Below are 13611 nucleotides of genomic sequence, written 5' to 3'. Positions count from 1 at the left end.
TTACTCTGACCTTACAAATCTGAATGAGCCTGTCATTTTTTTTTTACAAAAAGCCTTAGACTGTAATTACTCTATATAAGGGAAATTTGTCCAGAACATGGGAAACTTCTCTACTCTTTGACAAATGCCATGGAGTCCTTGATACTGAGTTAAAGTGTGACCAGTCTGAGCTAGTGAAACATTGATTTAAGACATCATCAATGCACAGAACCTCAGAAGTATAGCACCACCACTACCAAACCCATGCTACATTACAGTGTCAGTACTGGATCCAAGAATCTGAAAGCATGATATGAGAATAGAATATCCATGGACCTCTGACCTTCCAGCATCATTGGAGAATATGGAGCCTGCTCTGCCACTGATAGTGCATTTATGGTGGTATTATGAATGAGCCCGTAGAAGCTGCAGATGACATCACACCTCCCCCAAAGCAACTTCAGCCCATTCAGTTCCCACATACCAGGTGTCTCCAGAAAGGAGAAAACAGACATGTGAAGGAGCACTCATCCAAGCAGCAGTTAGAGCAGTTTTCACTTCTGTCTTCATCCTTGTAATCCATCTGTATGCCATGAAGAGGGCTCCAATCACCATGCCATGTTAGTTTTGCTTCCTCCACACTTCAGGACCCATACGTCACATTACTTCTTCTGTCCCCAGTTGTGTCTGGGACACCCTTGCATGATTGGCCAGGCAGGTCTGGTTTATCCCCTAGATGAGGACTCAATGGCAATTCTTCTGTCTATGCCCGAATGACATATGTCCCCTCCAAACACCAGGCTGCATCATTCTGGATGCAGGCTATGGAGGCATTTTTTTTCTAACCATACCCTAATACCCCAACTTAGGTGGTTGACATAGGTACCTCATCACTACAGGGCATCAAATGCCCTCCTCTTGCTGTGTGCATCTTCCCAAAAACACATACAAAGCCCCTGAGAGCTACTGTCATTGTTTTGAGAGCCAAGATTATGTCTCCCCTGTCACATGCCTTTTATGCAAGCCTCCACCTGAACTGGAGCGCTGAAAACTTACCCTTCCTCTCCATAATTGGTGAGACAATATTTGTGGCTCACTTTCATCTCCTCTCCCATTTCTTCCAGCACCCAAGATGCTAGTCAACCTTCGGTTGTCTGGGGCACAGTGAGGGCTTTATCTATGTTTAGCCCCCCCATGTTACAGAGCTGAGGGCACATTTGAATTGTTAATTTTTGTTTGCTGAAAAAAATGCAAACAAAATGTATACTGAAGCTATAATTAATATATATTTGAAGTTCTGGACTATATGTTGATGCTACTTTATCATGCTAAGAATCACACAAATAAAAAACAAGTAATATTGTAGATATTGGTAGTACTGGCTTCTGGATTCACAAGTACTGTTGAGGATCTGCATATGAGCACATATCAGCAATAGCCAACATCTCGATACTTACAACCAGTGGTAATTACTTTATTGCATGTACCAATCTCTTAAAAATCTAAAACATACCAGCCATGTAAATTATGCTGCAAGCATTCCCTGACTAATCTCTGGCATGTGCCATCACTATCCACAGTTACTATGTTAAATGCCAGCCTTATTCACTATGGCTTTTTCACTGCAGTCTGTTTTGTCACAGTTTTGTTTGCATTCTACTGTGGAGGAGAAAAATTGCACAGACCAAGCCATTATAAAACAACAGTAAAAGCTTGAAGTATCTTTGCTGGATCAAAGTATATGCAGGTGCATAACTGAGCAAAAACGTGCAAAGTTTCCATGACAGTATGTCAAATTTCCATTCCAGTGACCGTGTATTGTCATAACTCAACAAATCACATTGGGTGGTTAATTACAGTTAACTGTAAATTCTGAAGTTTGCATTTTCTAAGATATTAAGTATTCAAATTAAAATCAGAAAGTTTGTTTGTGGCCATTACTTTATTTCACCATGCAGACATATCTATACATACTTGCTTATCACAAAAGATAAAAAGGCTACAAATGACACTTGGTGACGGTTTGTATGTGTATCACTTGTTGAAATATTATTGAAAGTTTGACCATCCTTGAAACTGCACTGAATGTTCTTTTGAAAACTGGATCTGTAAAGCAACAAATTCAACACACATATTATTAAGCCTGTAAATCTCTTAACATTAAAACTTAAATGTATGAATGAATGGTACTTTGTGAATCTTTATGGAAAGTCAATCTACCCTTACAACTGAACACATTCATAGTCTTTATATACATTTTATACGATTTGGAACAAATAAACTCTGTATTAATAATTGGCAGGCAGTAACATGTTTTACATTAAAAAGAAATGTCTTATATTTGCATACACTGCATAATAAAAAAATTGCAACATTTTTAAATGGGTTTTACTGGAACTGCTGGAATACTGAGGTTCGGAACAATTTCATATCAGTGATGTAAAAAAATAAAGGGCATCAGCTCAACTTTCCAATAAAATGACATTAACACTATCATATGACATCATGTAATATGAAAGTTACATCAAGAATGCAAACATCAAAAGTGATAAATGAACTTACAAGACAGTTGTCTAAGATGTTGTCTGGTACTTCCTAGCAAGAAAGACAAAGAGTGCTCTAGTTTTCATTCTGAAATTGTTTATGTCTCCACTAGCAACAGTTAAGTAAAAGTTCAACAGTGAAGAAAACACAGTAACAATGTTAGCTTCATGACTGAGTTCAGAATTAGAGTCAACGTTTCCAGTTCTGCTGGTACTAACAGTTTAGTTTATAATATAAATTCCAGTTCAGAAAACTATAATGATGATGACATATATAGCACACATTTCTCTGTTAATGATGTTCATTTATCTTCTTGTTTTTTGAGGAAATGTTTAAAGATCAACTCTAAGATTACTACTTGCCTTTAAAATACATTTAAAACAAAAACAAATAAAAAGAATCAACTTCAGCTTGTGTGTGTAGCTGATTTTCAATATTTCACGTCATGTTTCATGGGGTCTTTAGTACACTAGAACCCAGAATTTTATAATATCATTAACAGTACTACAAACATGCAGCTTTAATGACTACTTAATGAGGATTTATCAAAACAAAAAAACAACCAGCTGTTCTTCCAGGTCTATGACAACGGATCAAATACACTAAATATCGAACGACCAGAAAGCCGCAAACGCTGGTGATAGAAACCTGTTTTATGAGATCACAGTGATGTGAAAATCAGAGAATTTGCCCTTTTCTCACTGTAGTGCGATCTCAGAGTTAGTATATATGTTTAGTGGGGGGTGCGGGGGGCGCAGCCCCCATAAAATAGGTTTCTATCACCTGCGTTTTTGATTTTCCGGCCGTTCGATATTTAGTGTATTCGATCCGTTGTCACAGACCCTTCTTCCATACACTGTCACTAACACGGGGGGGGGGGGTTCCTATTACGTGATCTGTTGTAGATATTGATAGCACCATAATCAGAAAAGTACACTGAAAAGATAATCAGTGATCTACAACTCATGTACAACATTACGTTTACATCTCCTTTTAGCTATATGCTGTTATTAACTTTTTATGTGATGGTCAGGCTCCAGTGGCCTCAAGTCAGAGATTGTGGGTTTGACATAATTTTGTTAAAACTAGAGCTTCAGGAGAGTTTAGCATAATGGTTATAGATACAAGCTACTGGGTTTGATTTTGACCTCTTGTTATTGGCTAGGTTTGTAGTAGTCTGTAGGCTGGCAGCCTAGTATTTACCTGTGAACACATGAATAGCAGGTATATAGCAGAGCACACAGATTATAGCTAACATTTTACTTACAATAAAAATGAGAAATTTATTCATTATTGCAAAAAAAAGCTTCCAATAGCTACTGTCTTAATGAAATATTTATTTTTTACTGTTAAATAAAAACATTTAAAATCAGTCAGATGCTCCATGACCTAGTATCATCAACTTTGTGGAGAAATATATTTCTTGACAGTCTTTTTACATGCATTTCTGTAGCTGTAAAAAAAAAGCATTCTCAGGGGCTCTCCACTGCAATCCAGATTTCACAGGCATTTCCGGTCCATCCTTCCCAGCAGTCACAATTTCCACAATAACACACACCATTTCCTAAAAGAATAACGGAGAAAAGTTTTCATCAGTGAAAAGGCCTAACATCATTTTTTTCATGCCATTATTCATACAAAAAGATATGCTGCTACTGAGCACTGTTTCTCACCAACAAAACTCACTAGGACAAAGACGACAAGGTTAAGACTGAAATTAAAACAAAGATGTGTATCACCAGCACTTATTGACCCTTTGATCCAGACCAGTACCTTTTCTCTTACAGCTGAACTAAATTGTTTCATGGCTATCTTCATGATTTGGTACTTTGTATTACGATATGTGGGCAGCTACGGTACTCTTCTGAGTGAGAATATATAAGGATACAAAGAAAATTACTTGGATTATTCTTTATATATCTAGATTCTAACTAAAAAGAAATGATGTCCCTATACTTAACTTACAGATACGCTCATACTGCATTAGTAGTAATCTTCATTTCCAAGGGTAATTGACCACTGCTTTAGTATAACAAAGCTTTCCATTTTACTATAGTTAATATTGAACTTCCAACAAATGCTAACTTGTTTAATTTGCTTCACTGGAAGTGTTGCAATACATTGCAAGCTCTGTGGTGTAGAGGGATAAAGTTCTGAATATGACATAGAAGACAGGTTTGATTAGTAGCTCTTGCAATGGAATAGCTGCCTTGCTAAGGCAAGAGTAAAGGGGGAAATGCCCACTCACCTCTCCCAGGAAGACAGTGGTAGGGCGGATGAATGGCACCATACAATACATACTTATGTCCCCAATGGAGACTCATGAAACCTGCATGTGGTACTTGCACAGAGAGCGAGGACATCTGTAGGCTTGGATCACGTGTGTGTGTGAGAGAGACAGTCCTACACGACACTCAGTACACATCCACTCTAAGCTGGGGATTTAGGGCTTAAATTAAACCTTTATAACCTACTGTGTATGATGGTACCACTCCAGACTCCCAACTCTTACCACAAAGGGAATTAATGAGACAAAGAACACTCATCTGGAGAATGAATGAATCAATAAGCACCCTGGGGGGATGGGGACTGTTGGTCAAATCAGGGTTTGGACCAAAATGTGAAGTAAAAAAATATATAATCAATTGTTTAACTAGCATGTTTCCTCTGTCATGGGGTAACATTAGTTTCAATGGTTTTATTTGCTGAAATCCTCAGCTATTTTAAGGAAGGACAAACTCTGTTATCTAGGTTTTTATGTATACAAAAATATTTACAAAATTCCTTTACCAAGACATCATAAGAAGTATAAAATAAACAGTGATAATTCAGTACATTGGCTTGGAACTACAGAATGGCACATGGGCCTTAATAATGTACTCAAGTCAACAAGCCAGTCTCAGTTTTATATAGACACATTGCAGCCTTATTATGATCTCATCAGTGCAGCATAAATAGGAGACCTTGCCGTTTGTTATAGAACATTCATATTAACAAGAAGCCTCCACCATTATTATGTTCCAACAGTGGGTGGGCACCAAATATGGTGGAAACAAGAAAACAAAGGTCCTATAGTTGCTACATACACAAAACAGAGCAAGAAGATCCCTAGCACAGAAATATGTTTATAAGGACATTTAAACATTTACAGAACTCCCTTTACCAAGGTATGGGAGATAAAAGTAAAGTTGTGTAAACTCTGCATTAACAATAGATGTTACAGCAGATTACTGTTGCTGTAGCTTACGCTACTGGGGCTATATCCTAGCAAGGATATTACCAACTGGCCAGCTTTTCAAAGCTTAAGGGCAGCTTTTACACACTCTTCCAGGAGCTCCATATAATGGACAATTAGTGTCCAAAGTCTCAGCGCTTTCTTTCCCCAAGATAGGAGTTATGATAAGCTTACTTTCAAGTGTATTATGTTAATCATTTGATCACTGCTGTAGTAGCCTTAGCTAAATGAGTAAGCTGCCATGATTTAGTAGAGGAAGACAGTCCAGGACCCCTGGAAAATGGACGTAGCAAAGCCTGCTCTATACCCTGAAATGGACTCTAGTTAGCACTGCTTTGTAAAGATATGTACAGAAGACCAAGATGCTGCTTTCAGAATGCACTCCCTTTTAAAAAGTCACTGATAAAGCCAAGATCCTGCCTGAAATTGAATTGGTGTGATTGGTATAACAAAAGGACAGAACAAACATTTGTAGAGAGTTTGCTTTGAAACAGGTTGTACTAAAAAGAAATAAATAACTGATCAGAGCTCCCTGAAGGTTTTAGTTCTGTCAAGACAATGTCTGAGTTCTTTTTGGATATCCAGAGTATGAAAAATCCATTCTCCCTCACTTTTAGAATCTGGAAAGAAAATAGGGAGAAGGATAACTTAGCTCAAAGTAAACTCAGATACTACTTTAGGAATAAAAGAAGGATTAATTGTCAAGGAAACCCTGTCTTTGTGGAAAATAAGGTAAGCCTGACCCACCATGATAGCCTGCAATTCAAGACACTTTTCTTGCAGAAGTCAAAAGCAAATAAGAAAACTTGGGCCTCAAGTCAGCCTAATGTACTGGCTCAAACAGCGCAACAGTAATTTCTCCAGCACATTTAAAATCCCAGTACTTATGTATTATCGCAACCACCACATTCTACACGGTTCACTCTGCAGTTGTGCATGCTACAGATGGGTAAACAGCATGACTATAAGTAAAAGTGGTACTGTGTAGATTATGTTACAAAACACAATTGAAGTGTACCATGGTGAAATTATTGTAGTACAAATTTATGATAATACACTGACATTTGGAAAAAAATGAAATAGTTTGGAATATTTCTGAGGCAGCAGTGGCTGTATCCTAATTCGGCGTTGAGCAGGTCTGTAATCCACACATTGGTACAAAGTCTGTCAATGTTTACCAGCTTAGCCCGACCAGACATTTTTGTAAAAAAAAAAATCCTACAAACACTAAACAATTCCCTGAGGTTTTACTGGAAATACATCTTGACAGGGAAACCGACAAAACACTTTTACGAACAATGACAGGTTATGATGGGGGCAAAAACAACATTGTGATGTGGCAAAAATTATATTTAATGTCTTACATGGCAATGGAAATCGTGTTTTCAGGCAGAGTCAGTGTGTTGTTGCCTGTGGAAGGAAATGCTGCAAAAGGGAGTTTGATTACACGAAATACCACTGATTTAGACAAGGGTACCAATGCTGAAGTAGTTTTCACATTCAGTGATAGTACCGCACCAGAGTGAGCCATTCAGAACGTGGTGGTTGCGATAATACACAAGTACCAAAATCCCAAGTAAAAGTCACCTGTTTTTTATGTGGCCGGGTATGTGACATCCCTTTCCACACCATTTTAAAAAGGGAATGCATTGAAAGTTGAGGACATGTGGGCATACATACAAAAATGGTTGACAAATTAAACCATGATAGAGGAGTAAAAGAGGCCAGAAGATAATGACTCACGAATATTGCAGAACCATTGAAATATTACCCTTAAAAGGGCAATGGTTCTTGTCTTTGCAGCAACTAGAAAATCTTTTCTAATATGATTTCCTAGTAGCAGGTGTCTTTGCCTCCATTAATACCTGCTACACATCTTCAGAATACAGGAGCCCAAAAGGGATTAAAACTATCATTCAGGGTTATCTGAGGTTATTTCAAGTCGGTGTGTATCAAACAACCCCAGTCTTGTGTGAGTCAATCCGGTCTGTGAGGAAGCTTGTGGTAATTGGCTTGGCCATTTCCAAAAGAAGGGAGAAACACAGTTTCCTTGGCCAGAGGTGCCATGGATATCAGTGGAAAAGATAGAGAGGCATACAGGAACATTCCTGTCCAAGGAAATGGAAATGCATCTGTTTCCAAGCCTGTTTGCAAAGAACACTGGAACAAAATGTTTCCCATTGTTTGTTGTGAGTACGTGAATGAAAGCAAAATGATAAAATGAGGTGTTCCCCACAACTGGATCAAATCCTGGAAGACCACCTGATTTAATTTCCATTCGTGAGGGTCTGTCCTGGTCCTGTACAGCTTGTCCGCCAGAAAACTTTGCTCTGATTGGATATGGGATGCATGTAGAGTGAGTGAGACTGTACTGAATTGCTATACTCCAGGCTATCATGGTTAGTCTGCAAAAAGGGTAAGATCTGTATCCCCCTGTTTGTATACCATATCACTACGGTTTTGTCTATAATCACTTTAATGTCCCAGGGGACCACAAATGACTGACAGAGTTGACAACATGTATGACTGCCAACATCTCTTTTATGTTTATGAGCTTTGGTTTGTCCTCTTTTTTCCAAAGACCCTGCACTTTTACTCCCATAGACACCACTCCCCAAACAAAAGTCCGTAGCTACAGGCTATGCTGTAGCAAGGGAAAAGACGAGATCTGGATTCAGTCAAAAACTGGTCTCTCCACTAAAGCAGTTTCCTTTTTATAAATCCCAAAACTTGAATCTGCAATGTCAGGGGATGCTGATGTTGTGAAACTACAGACTTTATATATCATTTATTGTCTTTCTCATGTGAAGTCTGGATAAAGGAATCATGAATACCATTTCTGAGAAATCCCCATGCTGAAGTCTTGGACTTGAGCAGATAAATTCAGGAAAAGATCTATATCTACTTTTTATTGTAAAGAAAAACTCTTTGAACTGATGTGTCTAAGCTACAATGCTGGAAAACAATCCTGGGAGGTGGAATCAAACAAGTTAGCTTGAAACCCCAGTCTGTGAAGGAGATCTCGCACCCAAGTGAGAGATCCTTAACACTTTGAAAAAGTCTCTGCCATGATAAGCAAGTTGTCTAAAAAAGCAAATACCTTGCAGTCTGCAATAGGACATTATCACTGGGACTTGACACATTGTAAATACCCTTGAAGCAGTGTGTGTTGTCTTTCGGCTTTTGTAATTACCCTTGAAGCAGTTGATAACCCAAAGGGCAAAGCAGAGAAGTGATAGTGTAATCCAGACACAAAGACCTTAAGAATCTGTGGCTACTGGAATGTAATTTTAAGTATCCTTTAAATCTAGAGTTACTAAGAAAGTGAAGGAGAAATCAGTGGATAGCATCTTGGACTTTGGGTTTTCACAAACTGATTTAGAAAAGAAAGATCTAAGATTGGTGTCCTCGAGGTTTCTTTCTTTGGAACCAGAAACATTCCTGGATAAAAACCTTCCCCTCTCAAGGAAAGAAGGATAGCTTCTATTACTCTCTGAATCAGCAATACTAAATGACAGCACATAAAAAAAAGAAGTTTGATCTGGTGGATGAGGAACTATACCCTGAAAATGATGAGGGGACTCCCACTATCATCTGTATCCCTGTTGTATCACTCTCACCTACTTGAGATTATCTGTTGCCAAACAGAGAAATGTAGACCCACATTCTGTGGGTGATTTAAAAGCTTGGCATGGCGGGAAGGTCAAGTTACTATCTGCAGACAGTTATTCACGCTTGTTGGACTGTCCTTGTTTGTTGGTGGGGGGAAAGGCTCCACCTTTACTATTGGAGGGGTCTGTAAGAGAATGACTACAGAGAAAGAGCTGCCATTCTCTCCTGATAACTAAAATTTTTGAGGCCAAAGATCCTTTTAATTATGAATCTCTGAGGTCTCTCAAGTTGCATGATATGTTTAGATAAATATATGTCAAAAGGTGCATTATATTTAATAAGAGTCTAATAAGTTAATCAGTCCACACAATACATGTTGGTTATACCCTGTATTTTTTTGTTGAGAAACCTGTGATGATGATCCAACTGTTGCAGAAGCCTGACAAAGTACATGCCAAAGGGTTCACTGTACTCGATTAGTGATCAGATGATGGCTGAGTACAGTGATACTATTTCATCCTCCGATCTGGATGCCATGACCCTACCTATAAGATGAGCCTCATAGAAGGATTTTCTCACCACTATGGAGACATGGTAGTCAAGGTTCAGATTACTATCAATCTGAGTACCCAGACCTGTCACCACTGGTTCTACTCTTAGGGTGTGCTATCAATGTTGCAGTTTTCAGGAGTATTTGATTTCCCAAAGGGTATTATTATGCATTTCTTTGCATTTAGTTTGAGGCCATGGCTTTGACAACAATCATTAGTCAGTGTCAGTCCTTCCTGTAGGACATCAACATCATTTGTGGAGTCAATGATTGCTCTCAACTTGCAGGCATAAGCAAATTTGGTTAGTCAAAGGCCATCTACCTTTGCCTAGAAGTCTGAGAAGCATATCCCAAACAGGTGGGAACCCAGCACAGAGCCCTGTGGTACTACACTGGTGACTTGCTACTTGCTGGATGTGGATTTCCCTACTCTAATAACATGCGCCCTATCCATGATCCATTTGGCTACACATCTGGTGATGTAGAGGTTTATGCCCAATTTTGTCAGTTTATCGATAACACCCAAGTGGGTTCTTGTGTTAAATGCCTTGGCCAGATGAAGGTAGGTGGTATGCACTGTCTTACCCTCATTCATGGCCTTGGTGACCTTCTCAAAGAAGTCCACCATATTGAGCAGTAAAGACATGCCCTTGATGAACCCGAACTTGGTTGGGTCTAGAGTCTGAGATTTCCTATGTCATTGTTGATCAGGTCCAAGACTATCCTCTTCATAGCCTTGCATATAAGGCTAGTCAAACTTATGCATCGGTAGTTTCCTGGGTCCACTGATGACTCCACCCCCTTATCAGAGTTGTTGACTGTTGCTGTCCTCCACTCTACTGGGACAAAGTCTAAGATCTGAGTGGGTCTGCTGGTCATGTTTCAAGCTATTTAATAGGCATCCTGTGATTCCATCAGGGCTCATTGATGCCGTATTTCTAGCTTTAGACATCACAATGATTATCTGTTCTTTTGTGATAACAGGGTAAGGAATGGTAGGGGGTATTTCATGGGGAATGACTGGAGGTGATGAGGGGGTGAAATCTGAGCTGAATTTATCAGCCAGCAGGTTTATTTTTTTTCTAGCTAATTAAGGTAGTGCCATCTACAGCCAATTCAGCACATCACTGAATGATTCCCTTAAGATTTCGGGCATAATTAAAAAAATGCTTTGTGGTTGTCCTTTGCTTGGTAGACTATTTTTGTCTCGTATTTAGCTTTTGAGGACTTGACTAGTTCTCTGATTTGCCTGTTGAGGCTAATGATAGATTTCTTTCTCTGTTGTGCACCCTCCCACTTAATTCTACCAGGGTCTACTAGTGTGACTTGTTTTTCTGGCTAGACCTTGGTTTAGTTCAGTCAGGTACTGCCAGTTCTATGCAGCTGTTTAAGTGGTTGCACAGGGTACTTGTGTATACTTCCACACAGACTTTCATGTTTTCAAGGTTAGGGGGGCGCTTTACAATTACCTATGCTATTACTTAATAGAAGGTAATTAGTCTTCAAAAAATTCTTCAGAGTTTTAGGATTTGATGGGAGTTTCAAAGGAGACCAATATAGTATCCGATTCTACCAATGGGGATATTATTCTGGTGGGGGGGGTGCAATACTCTTCCATGTTTATGAGTACTATGTGAAGAAAATGTGAGCCCCTAGTGGAAGTGCAGACCAGCTGTTCCACATCCTTTGCATTGGTAAAGCCCAGGCGCCTCTAAGCCTGCATGTAAGTGGTCATGTATGTTTTCCAGTGTATGGAAGGGTAGGTAAATCACCCATGGGTAGTGTGTTGGGCTGAATGGTAAGTGATTTAGTAACGTCAGGTATGGGGAGTATTTCTCATGGCTCATGGTTGGGAACATGTAGCTAGCAATGATATGGTGGGGGATTCTGCCCATGGCCAGCTGGACATGGAATAGCTCAAGCAAGTCATGCTGCTTGACCAGTCCTGCAGTGTGAGTGTTTTTATGTAAATGGAAACACCACCTCATTTGTTTTTTCCACTATTCACTGCTTCAGTTACTTTTCAATCCAATTAATGAGGTTAGAGAGGCAGGACCTTCCTTTGATAAAGCCAAATTGATGACCGTCCAAAGTTAAGAGATTTTCAATGTCCAAATTAATGAAGTCTGAGATAATGCGCTCCATAGCTTTACATATGAGGCTAGTGAGACAAATGGATCTAGAGTTATCAGGGTCCTTGGATGGGCCACCCTTATCTAATGGCATTACAGTGGTTGTTTTCTAGGCGTCAGGAATGTAAGCAGTCGAGAGGCTTAGATTAAAGAGGTTAAAAAGGAGTTGCACAGATTATCGGACAACCTGGTATCATCACACCTTTTCAGGACCTCAGCAGCAGATTGTCCAAAAACTTCCTCTCAATCTAAAGGATAATTCAGATTTTCATCTTTAATATCCCCAGGTAAATTTTGAGCATGTAAACAAGCAAGCCTTCTTATAACAGTTACAGTAGCAGTAACTGGAAAATGCATCAGCTGAATCATAAGCACATTTCAAACAGTATTTGGTTACTTGAGACACAGAAGCAATAAGGGAATTCATGGAAGATTTTTCCTCAGTAGAGGGAAAAGTAGCTGTAGTTTTCCTCATATTCTCCAAAGATGCAAGAAAAAGTTTTAACATGTGAGCTTGACAGTTCTGAATTCTAAAAATAAGTGTAGCAGAGGATTACACTTTTTTTTCCAAAATATATCAAAAGTTTTCCCATCTTTGTCAGAATGGGAAGGATTAACATTTAGCAAATGTTTAGCAACAGTAGGATTTGCCAAAGAAATCACAACATGGTCAGAGCTAGGATTAGAAATGAAAAAAAAATGTAAGACTGAGGAGCTTTATATATCTGCAGAGACTGGCTGTCAGGCAAGTTACAGGCTGTAATAAAAACATCCTCCAATGCAAGACGTGCAAAAGGAACAGGAGTGGGTTCAGGAAATTCCAATTGTAACAAACAACAATATTGTTTCAAGGATACTGGAATATCATTATGTTCACACTGATGAAAGAATTGGTTCATTGAACACGTTTCAAAGTTCTTCTAATGAAGAAACACTTTCATCAGAATACAAATTAGTCACTGGTGAAGAGAAAATGGAAGCTATTCCCTCAAATTGTTTCCCTGTTCATTATAGGTTCATAGGTTCATAGGTTCATACTAGGCTATCTGCCCAAGGGCATTTATAAGCCTAGCCCATAGTTATGTGGCTTTCGCCACCCCTTTAGTTTGAATAAAAACTATGCCTATCATTTTGCTGTGCCTCTGTCAAGCAGTGACGCTGAAGTAATCCCTGGGGTATATCTGCAATCTCCCATCCATTGGTCAAGATTCCTCTTGAACAAGACCAGAGAGGTGCTCTGCCTCACATGTACCGGGATTTTGTTCCACAGCATAGGGAGTCTCTGGGTGATGAATCTGTCCCTCCAGCACGTTCTATTTATAACCGTGTCAAGGTTTAAGTCTCCGCCCTTGTGGTTCTGAGGGATCTAGATTTTTGAGGTGAAGCATATTCATCAAATCTGGGTTTGACATGGCCTTATATGTCAGGCACAGGTCACCTCTGAGCAAGCGGTATGAGACTGAATAGAGCTGGAGTTCTTTCAGTCGGGCAGCATAAGACATATTTTTGAGACCCTTTATCCTTTTGGTGAGGAACTTTTGGGGCCTTTCAAGCTGCAG

General features: G+C 39.2%; 1 protein-coding gene across 2 annotated transcripts in view; it reads right to left on the bottom strand.

Moving 5' to 3' along the window:
- Nucleotides 1–1902: 1902 nt before the first annotated feature.
- ITGBL1 (integrin subunit beta like 1) overlaps nt 1903–13611 on the bottom strand; it is a 2504690-nt gene continuing 2492981 nt past the window's right edge. Inside the window, exons 11-12 of one of the 2 annotated variants that reach the window (XR_006364791.1) lie at nt 2542–4087; nt 1903–2085 (exon numbers count right to left, since the gene is read on the bottom strand). Coding sequence is in view for 1 of the 2 variants with exons in the window: in XM_044071244.1 (XP_043927179.1) it covers nt 3996–4087 (92 nt within the window). In the remaining variant the exon portion in view is untranslated. Of the gene's footprint in view, nt 4088–13611 lie in introns of both variants that reach the window. The other variant, XM_044071244.1, reaches the window with a different exon arrangement.

Source organism: Protopterus annectens, chromosome 5.part0 (assembly GCF_019279795.1).
Source record: "Protopterus annectens isolate FY-2018-M chromosome 5.part0, PAN1.0, whole genome shotgun sequence".
NCBI lineage: Eukaryota > Metazoa > Chordata > Ceratodontiformes > Protopteridae > Protopterus > Protopterus annectens.
The sequence above is the reverse complement of the archived record's forward strand: the minus strand, read 5'-3'. Positions and strand labels throughout refer to the sequence as shown.